General features: G+C 46.0%; 1 protein-coding gene across 1 annotated transcript in view; it reads right to left on the reverse strand.

The window, feature by feature from the left end:
- The window catches only part of PAX4 (paired box 4), a 253,499-nt gene that overhangs the window by 46,081 nt on the left and 186,232 nt on the right, over positions 1-21,186 (reverse strand). The window contains exon 7 of the mRNA XM_078656109.1: positions 13,878-13,960. Within this exon, the coding sequence (XP_078512235.1) occupies positions 13,878-13,960 (83 nt within the window). The remainder of the gene's footprint in view (positions 1-13,877; positions 13,961-21,186) is intronic.

Raw genomic sequence — 21,186 nt, forward strand, 5'->3', positions numbered from 1 at the left:
TCTTCGCTCATTCGCACTTGTTGGCGGGACATGGGGTGCCCAAAACAACCATCCAAATGTTGTTACAACACTTCTATTGGCCCGGCATCTTTTCCCATGTCACCCGGTTCTGTAAGGAATGTGAGGTTTGTCAACGGAAGAACCCTTACAGACCACCAGCAGTTCCTTTACAACCTCTCCCAATTGTAGGTTACCCATTTGAACGGATTGGGATGGACCTTATTGGGCCGCTTCCACGCACCAAGAGAGGCCATATATATGCCCTGGTAGTGGTTGACTATGCCACGAGATATCCGGAGGCCTTCCCTTTACGAACTCCTACAACCCAAAACATCTCCGAGAAGTTGTTGGAACTGTTTTCCCGGGTAGGGTTCCCGCGCGAAATCTTAACGGATCAAGGGACCCCCTTTGTTTCGAAACTAATGAAACAAATTTCAAAAACCCTGGATGTTTCTCACATTAAAACGTCTGTATACCACCCCCAGACAGATGGCTTATGTGAGAGATACAATGCCACCCTGAAACTAATGCTAAAAATACTCCTGACCGTGGATGGCAAGGAGTGGGACATGTTGCTTCCATTGGCTCTGTGTGTCGTAAGGAGCTAGGTTCAGACTAGTTTAGGCTGCTCCCCGTTTCAGCTCTTGTATGGGAGAGAACCTCTGAGTCTTTTGGAGATCACCAAGGAGGTCTGGGAGCAAGAGAAAGAGGAGGAAACAAAGGGGCATATTATCAAGAACGGGTGTTACATTAACACCGCTTTTATCGGCAGGAAACTGCCGATAAAGCGGCGATAATGTGCTTGATAATATGCTCTATGAATTCCAATCGAAGCCCATGTTAGATGTGAAGACATCTAACATGTTCACGGTCATACCGTTCGGCTTACATGGGGCACCAGCCAAGTTCCAGAGGCTGATGAATCAGATACTGCGACGACATCAAAGGTATTCGTCAGCCTACCTTGATGATATAGTTACATTCAGCCCTGATTGGGAAACCCATCTACAACATGTCACCCAGGTGTTAACATCCCTTCAGGAAGCCGGGTTGCATATTAATGCAGAGAAATCAAGAGTAGGCTTCAGGAAAGTAAAGTACCTCGGCTACCTATTAGGAAATGGATTAATTGAACCGCAGTCAGAGAAAGTAAAAGCTATAGTGGAAGCCCCCTTTCCATCTACAAAAAAAGAAGTTTGGGCGTTCTTGGGGCTTCTTGGTAATTATAGGCGGTTTATACCCCAATATTCTGAACTAGCTACACCACTGACTGACTTACTTCAGAAAAATGTGAAAACCAACGACCTCCAATGACCCAACGCTAGGGCGAGACAGGCTTTTACAGACCTCAAAACAGCAATAACCTCAGCACCGGTTCTCCACTCTCCCGACTTTTCCAAACCCTTTCTATTACATACGGATGCGTCAGAACATGGGTTGGGTGCGGTATCGTCTCAAACCTCACCAGAGGGAATAGAACATCCTGTAGTCTTTATTTGTCGCAAACTGTTTCCTCGAGAACAACGGTACCCTACAATAGAAAAGGAATGCCTCGCAATTAAATGGGCAGTGGAGATACTGAAATACTATTTAGAGGGTGCCTATTTTTTGCTTTTTACTGATCATGCACCACTGCTCTGGATGAGTCACAACAAGGGGAACAATCCCAGAGTCCTTAGGTGTTTCCTTTCCCTCCAACCTTATTCTTTCGAAGTGCACCATCGAAAAGGTGAGGACAATGGGAATGCTGATTTTCTGTCCCATCTTCCCCTGTTCCCCGATCGTGAACAAACTGGTGTAGGGGTGTGTGAGGATGCGATGTCCGTGGACGAAACCTCGGGACAGTTTCCGCACTTTCTATCCCCGTCCAGGTGACGGAGTCACGTGGTCCGGAAGGCGGCCTCATTACGGAAGACGCGAGAGGATTGCGGCGTTCACTCGGACCAAGACACACCACGAACGAAGAGGAGACGCTGGTGAGGACATTCCTGGTATCACCGTGGGACCACACAGGAACCGGAACAGAGCACCGAAGGACTCGAGAAAACCGGAGGAGCCCCGGAGCACCGAAGAAGCTTCCGGAGGAACAGACGGGCAGCCAGACCCTACCTGGCAACGCGAGCACTCCAGCCACGGCCCAGGGGGGACGTGGCTGCACAAGGTACGGGGTCGTTTACAGCTTGCCTGGGGCCGCACAACTGAGGAGGGGCAGGGAGGGGGTGAAAAGGGGGAAAGCAAGTAGTTCAAGTTAGAGACAGCGTATAGGACCGTCCGGCTGCACGACCATACAAGAGGACTGGTGAAGGAAGGTTTTAGAAAACCCCCACTGTACACCCCCTCACGCATATTAAACCCAGGTCATTTCCCTTACGACCTTTGTTTCTTTTGTGTTCTTATTCCATGCACAAGTCCCGACCTCACCTGCAAGGTCCTGTACCAAGAGAAGAATCCCAAAGCCATTTCAAGGGTGGAATTATCAGGAAGAGAAGAACTGTAACAAACCACACCTACTAGAATTCTATAAGTTAACCTTTAATAAAGCAAAGAACGTAAAACTCACTTCCATTGTCCTAGTCTGCTTCTCCACCACGCCACAGAGGCCCAGTTGATGCACGTGACAGAGTGCTTTAAATACCTGGGAATTTTCATGTCTCCATGCTCAAAGACCTCATGGACGCATAACAGAAACCCACTTTTGGCTGGCCTCCGTGATGAGACAACTATATGTTCATCCCTTCCCCTCTCGCTGTATGGGTGCTCAGCAATCTTTAAGATGGTCTCCCTCCTTAGAATAGTATATCGGTTACAGAATTTTCCATCCCATATATCGCGATCATGGTTTGCGCAAATCAGTGCTATCCATAATAAGTTCCTATGGAACGGAGGGGCAGTTCGGGTGGTGCTACAAACTTGTGCCCAATCTACGTATTGTGGATGCATTGCAGCAGTGGATGTTTACGCCTATTACGCAGCCTCGCACCTTATGATCATTAATGAATGGTGGTACAGTACACCATAGGATTCGGCGTTTGCTCTGGACCGAGTGGCGATGGAGGGGGTCCCCTTCTTTGCTTACTGTACAGTAAACAGAATCTTGACTTCCTTCGACATGCCAGCAGAACAGCGATTCGGCTCTGGAGGTATACTGTCGGGCTGATGGGATGGTGAAGGCGCTTGACTCAGGCGACTCCCCTATGGCACGGCACCCATCTGCGCCATGTAGCGGCTTTAACAGGATTACACAAATGGGACCTGTTAGGTATTTCCATCCTTGGTAATGTAATGAAGGGCACCACAGTGAAATCCTTCCAGCAGTTACAGGCGGAATTCCAATTACATAAAAAACAATTCTATAAGTATTTTCAACTACGCCACGCTCTCACTCCCAAAATGTTCACCCTAGACACCCTTCCAGAGTTTCACCCCCTGGAGGGCCGCCTCCTTATGGGGATCTAGAATCTCATAAAATATGACAGATATACCAGACTCTGATGACACATGCTAGAACGACCCTACATAAGACCAGAGGGGTGTGGGAGGCAGATATTCTGGACTTAACTGAAGATGACTGGGCTGAGGCCGTGGCTAGTCCTCGGGGCGCAGCTGTGTCCTCTCAATACCACCTCATCCAATTTAAATACATACACCGAGTTTACTATACCCGACTCCACCTCTGGAAGATGGGGGTCATTCAATCTCGGGTAGACTAAACAAAATGGAGAGCAAGGGTTTTAAGGGGCGAGACCCTACCCCTGAGGTATAATCAAGTAAAGAACGAGGACTGGCCCACTGTGTTGGAGTGATGGAATCTTTTTAGTATCCCATGTCACCTGTAAATGTAGCTGTGTCAGCTGGGCACAAGCAGTCTTTGTTTAAAAACCCCTCACACATCAACCTGGTTGGTGTCATGCTTCATCATCAGGATCCAACTAGGCAGCGGAGTGCCGCCTGGTTGTGCTTCAACGCCTGACTACAGCGGAGCGGGTGTCGTGCAAAGGTGTGAAGTGGATGAAGGTGGATGTTAAAATGCACCTCTGGGAATCCTTGCCTGGTAATTTATTTGTGGCGGCCCAGGGTGTCAATTAAAAACTATGTGCTGCAACTAATAGTAAAAATATTATGATTACTTAGTTGACTTGATAACGGTCTACATGTTTCAGTCCCTGTGGAGTCTAGGTGGGACTTTCTTCAGGACCAAGGGTGAGTGAGTGGCAAAAGGAAAAGCCACGTGTTTTAATCTCCTGCACACGCGCTAAGGTGTGTGGAAAAAAAGAAGAAAGGTGGAAGGCGCGCCTGTGGGTTACAGGCACCTTCTGGGGAGCGAAAAAATCATCGCTACTTATGAAGATCCAGAGAATCGGGGCACAGGGGGGGGAGTCACTCCTGTCACTATTTGTGTATGCAGAGTGCTCCGCTTTGATCCTATTCAGTAGTCCTCCGTGGCCCGGCTGGTATGGAGCAGCGGGCAGCATCCGATTAAGTAGCGGCCATTACCGGAGGCTTGGGGGAGGCGCCTTAGTATCGCGCATGCGCAGTGTGCCTGGAGGTGGTGGGCATGCGCGCTAGGAGACGGGCGACCTCAGAGCATGCGCGATGCTCATTACAGCGTCTCTGGCTGGTGAGGCTGGGCGCAGGTTCTCGTCTGCTATGGGCCAATACTAATGTGGGCGGAAAACGAGAAACACACCTGTTGGGGGTGTCTAAATTACATAAATAAAGAAACATAAATGGATCGCGGGGGGATCTCATAAGTTTCAGAAATGGGGGGGGGGGAAGAAAGCCTGTCTAAAAAGTATTACTATGTATAGGCACATCAATACTGTCGCCACAGTTCCTGTCTCTTAAGACCGGAGGGAGATTGGTACAGGTAATGGCAGTGCATCGAGGATACAGAAAATGTAAATGACAATTATGCACCTTATGGGGTGCATGGAGGAGGGTCACAGAGGGGTCACAAATAATATAATACGGGTGGTGACATGATGTTATGTCAAGGTACAGGGACACTGTCACCATAATTCATCATGGGCATGAAAGTTCAGGAAGGGACGGTACTGGCAAGCGCCACAGGTCTAGTTGTCTGTGATTGGAACGGTGGTTAGCGGTTACTCAGACTGTTCCATGGTATGTTGTCATTCAACCCTACCTGATGGGTGGATAGACGGTAGACCCAACGCTGCTCCTTGTTTAGCAGCTTCTCTTGAACGTTGGAAATGTTAGGGTCAATGCTCTCAATCACAACCCATCGCATGTCGTTTGTGGTGTGGCCCATTTCCAGAAAGTGGTTGGTGAGTTTAGTAGTGTTTTTCTTACACCGGATCGTACTACGGTGCTCACATATTCGGGTCTTAATTTTCCTGCTGGTCATACCGATATACCACAGGTTGCACGGGCAGGTGATGCGATAGATCACATGTGTGCTACGGCAGTTGTTATGACTGCGCAATTCCCACTGTTTCCCTGGTTCAAGGGACAGGTTTTTTGTGGTGTTGGTGAGGTGGCAGACACTACAATCTCCACATGCATAGTGGCCTGTGACATTGGGAAGGCCCCATATGTTGGTGATTGTTGGTTTAGATGGCGGTAAGTGTCTAGGTCTTGTTGACACAATTGCGTCCTTTATAGATCTGGCTTTTTTGTGCAAGATCAGAGGGGGATCCCATTGTAATTTCCGGTGTTTATGATGTTCCAGTGTTTTCGTAGGATTTTTGATACATGAGTGGACACTGTGTTAAATGTGGTCACACAGGTAAGCGGCAGGGATGTGGTTTCCCTGGTACAGGTTTCGATCAACCTCTCCCGGTTTTGATTCCTTGCACGCTTCTGAGCCTTCTCCGTAATTCTTTTAGGGTACCCTCGTTGTCTGAGCTTCACACTGATGTCCTTGGCCTGTTCTTTGTAATCCGCGGTTTCGCTGCAATTACGTCTGAGTCTTAAAAATTGGCCGTAGAGAAGGTTTTTCCTGAGTGGCGTGGGGTGGAAGCTAGAAAAATGTAACAATGAGTTACGAGCTGTTGGTTTGAAATGTGTTTTGCTTTTGAGTAGGCCCCCGGATGCTTCTATGTCTAGGTCCAGAAAGGGGGTTTTCTCTGCATTGAAGCTATAGGTGAATTTCAAATTGCGGTCACAGGTATTGAGCCATTGACAAAAGTTGGATAGTGACCCCGTGTTCCCCTCCCAGATCATGAGGATGTCGTCTATATACCTCTTGTAGAACATGATCTCCGGGAATTTTGGCTCATTGTTGTTAAACAAATGTACAGATTCAAAATGGTGTACATATAGTCCTGCTATGCTCGGGGCAAAAACACTCCCCATGGATGTGCCATACGATTGTAAGTACAACCTGTTTTCGAATTCAAAGAAATTTTCTTTGAGGGCTAGTTTGGCACAGTCCCATATGAATTTGCGAGAAGTGCGATATGGCCAGGCAGTGTTAGCTAGGGCAGTTTCCAGTACTGTTAGGGTATCGTCCTGTGGTAAGCTAGTGTAAAGGCTTTCCACGTCTAGGCTGACCAACAGGGAGGTGGCAGGGTTGTAACTCAGTCCATCCAAGAGTTTAAGGAGATCCTTGGTGTCTTGTAGGTAAGTGTTGGTGGATTTCACTATCTGCTGCAGAAAAAAATCACAGTAGCGTGAGAGAGGTTCCAGGAGGGAACCGATGCCGGAGACAGTTGGTCTGCCGGGTGGGGGGGGTCTGGTTTTTGTGTATTTTTGGGACAATGTAAAAATAGGGAATTTTCCCTTCAGTAATTGTGAGGAATTTTGCTTCACTAGATGTTATGAGGTCCGCTGATTCAGCTTCCTCGATTAGGCTGGCAATGGTTTCTCTTAGCTTGGTGCATGGATCCTCTGTTAGTCTTCTGTAGTTCTTGGTATCATTCAGTAGCCTTTTGCATTCTTTTCTGTAGTCCTCTTTGTTCAGTATTACCGTGCCTCCGCCTTTGTCGGCAGGCTTGATGACGATAGCTTCATTATCTCTGAGGGAATTGAGGGAGCTGCGCTCTTTGTTGCTGATGTTGTGAAATGGGTGACCCTCTTGTAGTTCCTCAATGTCCTTGAACACAGCCTGCTCATAAACAGAGATTTCTGCTGGGATCGTGCTCGGAGGTGGCATGAAGGTTGATTTGGTTCTGAAGGTGGTGTCTCCTTCGGCATCATTGGATGTCTCAAAAGTAGTATTTTAGAAAAAGGCCTTGAGCTTCAATTTCCTGAAAAATGCGGCCAGTTCGCAGTGTAAATGGAATTTGTCCAGTCGTGCTGTTGGAACAAAACCCAGGCCTTTTTCTAACACTGCTTGTTCCTCAGGGGTGATCACATGGTTTGATAAGTTGGTGACCAAGCTTACTTGGTGCTGGGGCCTGGTTGTTGGTCTTTCGCTTTGCTCCTGGTTACTGCCCCTTCGTTCTGGTCTTCCCAGTGTACCTGGTTGCCTCGGCGTCTCTTGCCTCTGTTTCGTTGGCCTCCTCCTAAAAAAGGAAATCTTTGGTTGTGGTTTCCAAAAGGCTGGGGTGGTGGTGGTCCATAGGGCATGCCCCATCCATATGCATAGGGCGGGTGCATTGGTGGATATTGTCCTGGAAAATGACCCTGAGGGCCCAGTGGGGCAGGGTTCCATGGTGATTGCCAGTTGGGGTTTCTTCCTCTGCCGTACTGCTTTTTCTTGTAGCTGTTGGTGCTGGAGGTACTGCTTTGTGAGGAGTCCTCCTCTGATGATGCCCCCGAAGCGTCATTTTTCTGGGGAGGTTTGTAGTCGGGCTCCGAATATGGATATGTCTTGGCATAGCAGAATTTTTTTAGGTCCTTTCGAAATGTATTTATCTTGCTCTGTGTTAATGTTTCTTTGTATTCGTTGATCTCTTCATTGGTCTCACCCGATCGCTTTTTGAAGGATGTAAGAGTCGCCTTGAAGTGTGCCTCAGTGGTTTGGATCTCCACTAGGAAGGCATCCGAGAGTCGTTTGGCTGTTTGAATAATTAGGATGATCCAGTCTCTGGTACATCTCCACGCGATTTGTGCCCAGCCTCTCCTGAAGGTGGGGTCATCTAAGAAGATGCGGGGTGTGTTCACCCTTGATGACGTCAACAACATCCTATCCAATCCCCCACTGATGGCGGATTTCAACATGGGCACCACCATTGCCCAGACTTCAGATTGGGAAAGCCTGAATGAAAAGAAAAGGAATTGTATACGCACCATCCTTCATGGGGTGATACTCACTGAATATTTGAGAAACAATACTGCGCCAAGGGGCCTGATAGTAACCAACGCACCCCGCATCTTCTTAGATGACCCCACCTTCAGGAGGGACTGGGCACAAATCGCGTGGAGATGTACCAGAGACTGGATCATCCTAATCATTCAAACCGACCAACCGACTCTCGGATGCCTTCCTAATGGAGATCCAAACCACTGAGGCACACTTCAAGGCGACTCTCACATCCTTCAAAAAGCGATTGGATGAGACCAATGAAGAGATCAACGAATACAAAGAAACATTAACACAGAGCAAGATAAATAAATTTCAAAAGGACCTCAAAAAATTCTCCTATGCCAAGACATATCCATATTCGGAGCCCGTCTACAAACCTCCCCAGAAAAATGACGCTTCGGGGGCATCAGAGGAGGAGGACTCCTTAGGAAGCAGTACCTCCAGCACCAACAGCTACAAGAAAAAGCATTCACCATGGAACTCTGCCCCACTGGGCCCTCAGGGTCATTTTTCAGGACAATATCCACCAATGCACCCGCCCTATGCATATGGATGGGGCATGCCCTATGGACCACCACCGCCCCAGCCTTTTGGAAACCACAACCAAAGATGTCCTGTTTTAGGAGGTGGCCAACGAAACAGAGGCAAGAGACGCCGAGGCAACCAGGTACACTGGGAAGACCAGAACGAAGGGGCAGTAACCAGGAGCAAAGCGAAAGACCAACAACCAGGCCCCAGCACCAAGTAAGCTTGGTCACCAACTTATCAAACCACGTGATCACCCCTGAGGAACAAGCAGTGTTAGAAAAAGGTCTGGGTTTTGTTCCAACAGCACGACTGGACAAATTCCAGTTACACTGCGAACTGGCCGCATTTTTCAGGAAATTGAAGCTCAAGGCCTTTTTCGAAAATACTACTTTTGAGACATCCAATGATGCCGAAGGAGACACCACCTTCAGAACCAAATCAACCTTCATGCCACCTCCGAGCACGATCCCAGCAGAAATCTCTGTTTATGAGCAGGCTGTGTTCAAGGACATTGAGGAACTACAAGAGGGTCACCCATTTCACAACATCAGCAACAAAGAGCGCAGCTCCCTCAATTCCCTGAGAGATAATGAAGCTATCGTCATCAAGTCTGCCGACAAAGGCGGAGGCACGGTAATACTGAACAAAGAGGACTACAGAAAAGAATGCAATAGGCTACTGAATGATACCAAGAACTACAGAAGACTAACAGAGGATCCAAGCACCAAGCTAAGAGAAACCATTGCCAGCCTAATCAAGGAAGCTGAATCAGCGGACCTCATAACATCTAGTGAAGCAAAATTTCTCACAATTACTGAAAGGAAAATTCCCTATTTTTACATTGTCCCAAAAATACACAAAAACCAGATCCCCCCACCCGGCAGATCAATTGTCTTCGGCATCGGTTCCCTCCTGGAACCTCTCTCACGCCACTGTGATATTTTTCTACAGCCGATAGTGAAATCCACCAACACTTACCTACAAGACACCAAGGATCTCCTTAAACTCTTGGATGGACTGAGTTACAACCCTGCCACCTCCCTGTTGGTCAGCCTAGACGTGGAAAGCCTTTACACTAGCTTACCACAGGACGATACCCTAACAGTACTGGAAACTGCCCTAGCTAACACTGCCTGGCCATATCGCACTTGTCGCAAATTCATATGGGACTGTGCCAAACTAGCCCTCAAAGAAAATTTCTTTGAATCGAAAACAGGTTGTACTTACAAACGTATGGCACATCCATGGGGAGTGTTTTTGCCCCGAGCGTAGCAGGACTATATGTACACCATTTTGAATCTGTACATTTATTTAACAACAATGAGCCAACATTCCCGGAGATCATGTTTTACAAGAGGTATATAGACGACATCCTTATGATCTGGGAAGGGAACACGGAGTCACTATCCAACTTTTGTCAATGGCTCAATACCTGTGACCGCAATTTGAAATTCACCTATAGCTTCAATGCAGAGAAAACCACCTTTCTGGACCTAGACATAGAAGCATCCGGGGGCCTACTCAAAAGCAAAACACATTTCAAACCAACAGCTCGTAACTCATTGTTACATTTTTCTAGCTTCCACCCCCGGCCACTCAGGGAAAACCTTCCGTACGGCCAATTTTTAAGACTCAGGCGTAATTGCAGCGAAACCGCGGATTACAAAGAACAGGCCAAGGACCTCAGTGTGAAGCTCAGACAACGAGGGTACCCTAAAAGAATTACGGAGAAGGCTCAGAAGCGTGTAAGGAATCAAAACCGGGAGAGGTTGATCGAAACCTGTACCAGGGAAACCACATCCCTGCCGCTTACCTGTGTGACCACATTTAACACAGTGTCCACTCATGTATCAAAAATCCTACGAAAACACTGGAACATCATAAACACCGGAAAATTACAATGGGATCCCCCTCTGATCTCGCACAAAAAAGCCAGATCTATAAAGGACGCAATCGTGTCAACAAGACCTAGACACTTACCGCCATCTAAACCAACAATCACCAACATATGGGGCCTTCCCAATGTCACAGGCCACTATGCATGTGGAGATTGTAGTGTCTGCCACCTCACCAACACCACAAAAACCCTGTCCCTTGAACCAGGGAAACAGTGGGAATTGCGCAGTCATACCAACTGCAATAGCACACATGTGATCTATCGCATCACCTGCCCGTGCAACCTGTGGTATATCAGTATGACCAGCAGGAAAATGAATACCCGAATATGTGAGCACCGTAGTACCATCCAGTGTAAGAAAAACACTACTAAACTCACCAACCACTTTCTGGAAATGGGCCACACCACAAACGACATGCGATGGGTTGTGATTGAGAGCATTGACCCTAACATTTCCAACGTTCAATAGAAGCTGCTAAACAAGGAGCAGCGTTGGGTCTACCGTCTATCCACCCATCAGGTAGGGTTGAATGACAACATACCATGAAACAGTCTGAGTAACCGCTAACCACCGTTCCAATCACAGACAACTAGACCTGTGGCGCTTGCCAGTACCGTCCCTTCCTGAACTTTCATGCCCATGATGAATTATGGTGACAGTGTCCCTGTACCTTGACATAACATCATGTCACCACCCGTATTATATTATTTGTGACCCCTCTGTGACCCTCCTCCATGCACCCCATAAGGTGCATAATTGTCATTTACATTTTCTGTATCCTCGATGCACTGCCATTACCTGTACCAATCTCCCTCCGGTCTTAAGAGACAGGAACTGTGGCGACAGTATTGATGTGCCTATACATAGTAATACTTTTTAGACAGGCTTTCTCCCCCCCCCCCATTTCTGAAACGCATGAGATCCCCCCGCGATCCATTTATGTTTCTTTATTTATGTAAATTAGACACCCCCAACAGGTGTGTTTCTAGTTTTCCACCCACATTAGGATTGGCCCATAGCAGACGAGAACCTGCGCCCAGCCTCACCGGCCAGAGACGCTGTAACGAGCATCACGCATGCTCTGAGGTCTACTGTCTCCTAGCGCGCATGCCCACCACCTCCAGGCACACTGCACATGCGCGATACTAAGGCGCCTCCCCCAAGCCTCCGGTAATGGCCGCTACTTAATCGGATGCTGCCCGCTGCCCCATACCAGCCGGGCCACGGAGGACTACTGAATAGGATCAAAGCGGAGCACTCTGCATACACAAATAGTGACAGGAGTGACTTCCCCCCCTGTGCCCCGATTCTCTGGATCTTCATAAGTAGCAATGATTTCTTCGCTCCCCAGAAGGTGCCTGTAACCCACAGGCGCGCCTTCCACCTTTCTTCTTTTTTCCACACACCTTAGCGCGTGTGCAGGAGATTAAAACACGTGGCTTTTCCTTTTGCCACTCACTCACCCTTGGTCCTGAAGAAAGTCCCGCCTAGACTCCACAGGGACTGAAACATGTAGACCGTTATCAAGTCAACTAAGTAATCATAATTTTTTTACTATTAGTTGCAGCACATAGTTTTTAATTGACACCCTGGGCCGCCACGAATAAATTACCAGGCAAGGATTCCCAGAGGTGCATTTTAACATCCACCTTCATCCACTTCACACCTTTGCACGACACCCGCTCCGCTGTAGTCAGGCATTGAAGCACAACCAGGCGGCACTCCGCTGCCTAGTTGGACCCCGATGATGAAGCATGACACCAACTAGGTTGGTGTGTGAGGGGTTTTTAAACAAAGACTGCTTGTGCCCAGCTGACACAGGTACATTTACAGGTGACATGGGATACTAACAAGATTCCATCACTCCAACACAGTGGGCCAGTCCTCGTTGTTTACTTGGTCATTCAATCTCCCCATTGTCTACGCTGCGGTAGGGATGAGGGAACGTTTATGCACACGGTCTGGGAATGTACTGCAATACAGCCCTTCTGGCGCAAGGTCTCGGCCTTCTTGGGTAGGGTTCTGTCCTGGGATCTCCCATACAACCCCAAACTATTTTTATTACAAAGCACTGATGGGATAGGGGGAAATTAGTATAAACAACACCTGCTACTCCTGGCCCTCACTATTACTAAGCATGATATCGCTCAGTTATGGAAGGGAACTCTCCCCTCCCTCCATGGTAGGGAAATGGTGAACAGAGCTAAATAAATGCATGGGAGTAGAGATTGTGGTCTTCCGGGTGAGAGGTTGTCTCATGAAGCACAGAAAAAGATGGTCCCGATGGGCAACATACCGGGGTATAGATCTCACTCCCCTTCCCTCCCGGATCCCCTGATGTATGAGTTTCCCCGTATGCCAGGGACCACAACATGCCTAGCTCAATAGCATATCACCGGTGGCACAAGTACTCAAACATACTCACTAAATTATACAGGTAATGGGATTGTCTGGCAAAGTTTTTGTTGTTATATATGTTACAGTTACTAATTATGTATACATCTGGTACTCTTGAATTACCCATTGTTTCAATATGTATTTGCAGGGCTGCAGCCCGGATGGTACCAAACAAAATCAATAAAATATGTTTTAAAAAAAAGAATGAATAGAGGAGGGCAGAGTCTAGAAAAGGTTATTAGGGAGATCATCATAGTAAGAGTAGATTTGATAGGAGTCAGAGGATGGATACTAGAGGGAAAAGTCTAAGAAGTGCTATTTTAGAGATAAAAGTAGTAAAAAGAAGTTTGGGTGAGTCAAGGAGGGATATGGCAGGGAAGAGTCTTGAAAGGGGTATATGGGAGATCATAGTAGTAGAATGAGGGTGTGAGTCAAGGAGTGATAGAGGGGGAGGAGACAAGAACGGATTTTAGGGAGATCATAGTAGTAGATTGAGGTTAGGGATGGTACGATATGTGACTCATTTACTTTTACAAAGTCTGCTGTAGGTTTCAAGAGAAGTCTAAGTCCCATCTCACCTATTTTCGTGTGACTCCGGTAGCCTAACCTATTTAATGTTTCTGTTGGTCATATAGGAACAACAGAGATTCTCCTGTTAGCGCTTGACAAAAAAAAGCCCTATAACATAGCATCCATTATGTGTCAACTGAAAAAATACTGAGGTATTTACACTTGCCTGCCTAGAACTTTTGACATGGTTATGTAAGTGCAGACTTTTGTGCTTGGTACATTGAGAACTTGGTAGTATAGAAGGTTAGCAAAACTAAATAAAAAATACTCACTCGGATCGTTGCTTCGGGAAGATCTGTGGCAATAGCAAGCTTTTCTCGATTGAGCATATCAGGGTACTGCACCCTGGAGAACTCTAAAAGCAAGTTTGAGAAGATTTGGGCTACTTAGCAAAAACACGCTTGAAAAAGGACAACAATCAACAAATGAAAACCCACGTGTAAAGGTTACTTTTCTCACTGCACAAAAAATCCCAAGAGGAAACCCATGTGGGAGAAACTAAAAATATACTGCAAACCAAGCTAAAACTCAAATTCAACTGACACACTGACACATTATGTCTAACCAGTTAAACTGTGCACCTAGTTATACAGCATCTCCTGCATTGGGACCTCTCACAGTACACTCTCTTGTTTTTTGCCAAATTTACATTTGATTCTGCAAGTACAGGGATGCAATATGTTGCTCCGAAGTCATGTCACACTAAGAAGTTACAGTGGACGGATTAGTGTAGTGTATAGTACCCTAACACAGCGCCTTGAGAAGGGAGAGCAGCTTTAAAGAGGAATTAAATCATCTAAGAATCAGACCAACCTGTTGGGATCACTGGATTACTGATCACATTCTGGAGCTATGAATCATGTCTGAGAAATTGTGTATGTATGGGCATCAGGCAAAGAACCGTTTGAATAAAATCAAGTCCTTCCAAGATCTAAAGGTGATTTTTTGCCCCTAGTATATCGGGCAGTTCGGCCCAAATGTTAAAATCACCCACGCTAATGGTTGAAGAAGAAATGAAGAGACTGATGAATGTTTAAATCTATTTAATTTAATGAAGAACATCAGAAAAACAACCTTAACACCTTAGCCAGTGCTTAATTTGTGACAAAATAAGTGCAAGCACCCTCATCAGGAGTCCATTGCTGCTTGCACCACCTATAGCCCCTTTCCTTTGCCAATGACAGTACCAACACAACTTCTAACCCTCATACTCCTACAAGTGTGACAATTCAGACTGTTCCCTGCCCCTAAAGCTAATAGAATGGCTTAAGCCACAGATATTAGTCATTTTTAATGTATATTGAATCCATAAACAACAGTTGTTGTGCTCATCTCAAACAAACAGCGCTACCAAGCATTGGACTGTTATAAGTGCCCATGTTGACAATTAAGTGCTGGTGCAGAGCACCGGAAATGACCAGCTCACATTAAGCACTGACCCTGTACAGAATCCTTGAACAGAAAAACACCACTCTGTAATCCCAACACTGACGCCCCAAACATGCTACCCATTGTAATGTAACATTCACTGGAAAAACACAAAGGTTAGAGTGACGTTACAGTTCGGTGTTGAAATCCGTTAAAAACTAACATTTAAAAAAACAAAATGGCACTGAAATACGCCTGTTACAGTTCATTTAAAGGAGGTCATTTGAGATGGCAACAGTTATCAACAATGTCATTTAACATATCATGACTGATTTAATATGTGAGGGCATAATCAGAACATGGTCGGGGCACAATTTATAATCTGTTTACTATTACAGGTGAATTTCAGTGTTTTTTTTATTTCCAAACTATTGTTTAATTCAATTCAACACCTAACTATAACTTCACTTTAACTTTTATTTTTTTTCAGTGAAATTCAGTTTTTTATTTTTTTAAATGAAAGAGAAGAACAAATGGCCATATCAACCTATAAGGTCTCTTTAACTTTTGGGTTTTTCAGTGCAACGTTTTAACACCTGCAGTAACCTCTCATTCCATAAGCTTTTTCTGATCCATCTCCACTACCGTACTCCAACAAACCCACTTGGAAATAAGCATCATTTCTGACTCCCTGCCCTTTACAGAGATAAATGGGGACACTCTTGCTACTAACTTCCGAATGGCACAATATGGTCATAATGTCTCTGGCAAAGCAGGTTTTGAACAAACATCCCTCATCATTGCAAGTTGTAAGTACTCTGTAACTATTCTGTTCAAACATTCAACAATTCAGTTCGCCCTTGAACAGTATAGAGCTATTATGAAATGCTTTGCAGACATGTCTTTAAAAAACCATTCCATCTCTGCTGAAGTCAACTGAATCCCATTGTCAGTAACGAACACCTCTCTGATTCCTTCTTCCATTAACTCTTCTCTCGAGAATTCTACTAGAACCCTAATTGCCACGAAGATCATGGGGCTCTCCGCCACTCACTTTGAGTGATAATTTATCAGAACTATAAGTGCTCCCTCAAATGTACACCCATCTACTAGTTTCACAATGCCTAGAGCTAGATTTGTCCACATTCTGTTCAGAACTTCTACTGGTCTAACTGAATTCTTTTTCACCGCCTTCATTTTATCACATCACTCAACAGGCAGTTTTTTATCATTTGTTCTGCTTGGGAGTCCATCTAATCCTAATACTGCCATCTCACTCTGTTTTTAGTTAAACTTCTACACATGGGTATTTCGTGACCTAATTCAATCAATCCTAATCAGAAGGTACTAACGGCCTGATATAGAGTTTGACAGATGGAACACTCCGTCACAAACATGATGAATACGCCCCCAACCTTATTACAAGTACATTAGATAGTATGGCGCTTGTAATAAGGTACTTGGGATATCCACCACATTTGTGATGGATGCTCTGAAGTTTCCACATTTGTGGACACCAAGAGCGGTATTCTGCATGCTGCCTGGAACATTGGGCATAAAGGTCATGACTGTAGAACGCAAAACTATGCAAAAGAAGTCAAACTTGGACTTCTTTGTTTACCAAAGAACAAAATATTTTCAGGAAAGGTGCCGGGACAAGCCTTATGAAAACTTTCAAGTTGCTGGCCGGTCCATAAAACGCTGTCTCAGTTTCCCAATCTGAGATTAAGTGGAGCCTTTTCCTGGGATGTCAGTTCTTGTTTTAATCACATTGAAGGAGGAATTTCCAAGTGATAGATGCATCGCAACATATTAATTCCCTTAATTTTCGTTGAATTATTGACCCCTGATAACTATTTCTGTCTCTGAAACTCCTTGACTGATGACAATGGAGAAGATGAGAGAACATGGAACAGTGACAAATATGAAAATAACATTTTGTGGTCAACTCTTTTCTTGAAAATTAAGGCATTTAAGGCTTTCTTAACAATTTGGGATCGGAGGTAAGTTTCGTGCCAAAAAGTACACAAGAAAAGTCTTTAGGGTAACTCGTCATGGAGTTTCCATTGATTTCAATGGAAATTACATGAAGAAGAACAAATACCCTTAGCATCCAAGTGGTTAAGGACTTGACACGCTCTTATGTCATTCAGCGTGTGGTAGGAAGTGCCCAAGGGTGTTGTGCTAGTGTGTAACTCTTCCGTGTGTTGTGTGTTAGTCTAATGAATGGCACCACAATAATCGTTGATGTCCATTGCCCCCACAAAGAAGAAAACAAGTGAAGAAATTAATATGAAATGTAAACAATATAAGAGTTAAAAGCTGCAGGTTAACAGCATAAAATGCATAGACACATTCAGCAACGTGAAGCGTCTTTCATCAGCATAGTGAGTTGTGTAATTTTAGGTCATTGGGATCAAGACTCACTTCTGTACCTGCTGTGTCATTTGGCATGTGGTTAGAGCGGACTTGACCAGCACTTGCCATTCAGGGACAAAGGTGCAATAGTAGCAAGTATCTAATTCCCCATCAGGGCTAGTGCTACTGCAATACAATTCTAGGCTGCAACCTATCGTAGCATCACCTAGACATTACCCGTAGACCGACCAAACGTGGCACACTTTACTAAGACACACAATATTTTTGCCTTGGCTCTTTCTCACAGTGAAACAGTTAACACAGTCATAACATTTGAGCATATATTTTTTTAATCTTGAACCCTGGTAATGGCCATAGCCTGTTAACTCATGACTGCAGCAATTTCTACTCACAGCAAAATATGGAATCCTCAAAAAATGTTGTTCAGTTTAAATAGCATCAACTCCAGGGCACTGCTTAGAACAGAGCAGAAAAACAATATTGGAGGGCTCGTTAGTCACGGAATGTGTGCTCTGATTTGCACTCTACTCAAAACCAATCAATGGCTGCGTTTCAACACAGAATTTACCACCAGTTAGTACTTCCAACACAACTGCCCTCTTCACAGTGGATAGAGGAGATACATACAGGTGAAATAAATGTGTTGGCCAGGGTAAATAATTGGTGACTGGGCGTAACAGAAGTAATGAACAGGGGTTACTGATATGTTTTAGAACATAATAATGTTAGGTTGAGCCCTCGTTCATGTTTTCTCCACATCAACCACACCGTAGGACCGTGATATCACTTCTCCAGCCTATTTATGTGCCATGTCTATTGATTCCCCGGGTAGATAATGAAACCAGCAGCACTGGCTATGGCTGGGTTCCTGCATTCCTATTAGGCAATGGTAGTAATCATGGCATTTAACCCTTGAAACTCCAATATGTAAGCATACGCTAAATTGGAGGGGAACACCGAATGACTTTAGAAATGCTTGTTTCTAACGTATTTTATAAAAATGTGGGAGTGTGTTTAAGGTATTTTAGCTCCCATAATACTTCTGCGATAAAGATTTCTTCTTTTATGGAAATAACCATTGGCCAGATGTCCAAACCCTTTTGCACTTGCAATCCTTGACATTTGCAAAATCAGAGGTATTGCACCAGCAAAGGGGCTTTTCACAGTGTAATAAAGCCCTTTTACAAACCAGAAGAGTCTCTTGGCTTGTATAAGAAATTGTACGGCCCTTTCTGAACCGCAAATAGAAGGAATGAACAGGGATTTCAACTCCTATTTGCGATTCAGAAAGAATGTATCAGTGGTTTGTGACTGCAATTGTGGACGCAAACTATTGATCACTGACCAACACCCGAGTTGGGGGTCATAACTGAATCACAAGGGGGGATCTCATCCCATGGGGCAGCTTCCCCTTTGAGAATGATGTAGGCGATCTACTGCCCTTCGTTGTTTTCTGAAACGAGAAACATTTTTTTTTAAACCACACCTGTCCCTTTAATGGACATGGGCAGCTATTAGAAAAACGTTTCCTTTCTTATGGATGTTTGCTGTCCTTTGAAGGCCTCCGTCATTGCATTTGCAGCCTTTCAATGGGGGGATGGGAGGGTTGCAAATTGTGATCTATTATTGTTCATCGGGCTCCTAAGTGTCATTTTTACTATAATGTATTTTTTGTAATCTTCCAAATACAACTGTTAGATTGTAACAAGAAATATACATCACTAAAGGTTTAAGTACCCATCCCTTCCCCCTTCTTTCCTCCCTTCCTGGGTATCTCAATAAGTTGTATTTTGCAAACAAAGGGGCCCATTAGGATGGCGGGCGGATTGCCCCCGCCAGGCTGACAGTAGCCACCGCCGGCCTGGCGTGGGCAATCCGCCTGCCATCCTCAGCTAAATGCCCCCAGCCATATTAGTATGGCGTGGCTGACCGCGGCGGACGGAAAGACCGTCCGCCGCTTTTCCGCCCCGGTCGCCTTGCGACCGGGGCAGAAAAGGTCTAACATGGTTGTGGTGTCTATTTGACACCGCCAGCCTTATTAGGATGGCCCAGGATAGATGCCTAACGGCATGCGGCCTACACTTCGGGGGCCCCTGCGGGCCCCCGGAGTGAAGGAGAGGTGGGGGATGTACCTGTGGTACCCCCCTGCATTTGCATTAACAAAGCGGCAGGCACAGCACGGTGCCTGCCGCTTTGTTAATGCAAATGCATTTGTGCATGTTTAGCATTGTGGCGGGCGGTGCTGAGAGCCTCGCCCACCACAATGCTAAACATGCAGGATGCGCCTGCCACAGTGGAGGGCGCATCCTAATGCCCCCCACGGGACACCCACCCTTATGGCGGGCGGTCCCAAAGACCGATAGGATGGCGGGCAGACGAAGTCTGCCCGCCATCCTATTGACCCCCAAAGTATTCATCATATCAATGTAACACTTTTAAGTGACATTGGGTTCTTCCCCAAGGTGTCCATTAAAAACGCTTTCAATGACAAAAAATAGCAGATCATGCAAACAGTTGTAAGCCCCTTACAGCTAGATTCATGAAGCCAAATTGCGCTCGCAATAGCTGCAAATTCGCTATTGCACTCGCAATTTGACGGGAAGGAATTCAAGAAACCCAAACAAACAAAATTGCGAATTCGCAAATAAAAATTAGCAAAATCGCTATTAAATTCGCAGAATCCTGGAGGACGGGCATTTGCGAATCGGAAATAGTGAGAAGCCATGGATTCTGCGAATTCAATTGCGAAGTCGCAAAAAAGTCGCAATTGCCATTCATGAAAAATCGCTAAAAGCGAAAAACTAGAAAATCGCTATTTGCGACGCGCAAATTAAGAAGAACTCAAATCAGGTGGTAACCAGTACTGAAAAAAAATATTTTTCAAAAAACAGTCAGGTCACTCCCAACAGGTGCAGGGCTGACCAAACACATTTAAGGACATGCAGCTGGAGCCTGGGGATTCCCACAATGCCTGGACTTTACATGCTGGTGAGGCGGCGTAGGCTGTAGCGAGCTGCACGCAATAGACGGAGGATACAGGAGCGGATATTCCACCAGCGGGTCACCCTTCTGGGCCAAACCAGGGAGCAAATCTATGCCAAGTACCGCCTGAGTGGGGCTATGATAATCAAGCTCATCCGGGACCTAGACCCCCTGATGCAGCACCCGACAAGGAGGACCAATGCCGTGCCCACACATGTGCAGGTATTGTGCTGCCTGCACCTCCTGGCCTCCGGAAGCTTCCAGGGGATGGTCGCAGTTGCAGGGGGGATATCCCAGCCCACCATGTCCCGCTGCCTAAGGAGTTTCCTGGAGGCAATGCTGACCCGGCTACACCACTATATATCATTCCCCACCAGCCAACAGGACCTCAATGATACAAAGCTGCAATTTTACAATGAACTCAATTCCCACACGTCATTGGATGTATTGACTGTACGCACGTCCATATTTGCCCACCTGCTGAGACGGAGTACATGTACTGCAACCGAAAAAGCTACCACTCCCTCAACATCCAGATGGTGTGCAATGCCAAAACAATAATCACGGACATTGTGGCACAGTACCCGGGGAGCACACATGACTCCTTCATCTTCAGGCACAGCGGCATCCACACACGACTGGCTAGGGGAGACTTTGGGGAAGGACACCTACTAGGTAAGTACACATGCCCCAAATGTGTACATTGTGATCCTGTAGCTGCGCCCAACAGGCACTCACCCTCTGCTCCTTACATACAGGTGACAGCGGCTATGCTCTCCGTGAGTACCTCCTCACCCCATACCTCAACCCTGCAACACCACAGCAACGGCGATTTAATGCATCACACATTCG

This window comes from Lissotriton helveticus, chromosome 1_1, assembly GCF_964261635.1.
Source record: "Lissotriton helveticus chromosome 1_1, aLisHel1.1, whole genome shotgun sequence".
NCBI classification, from domain to species: domain Eukaryota; kingdom Metazoa; phylum Chordata; class Amphibia; order Caudata; family Salamandridae; genus Lissotriton; species Lissotriton helveticus.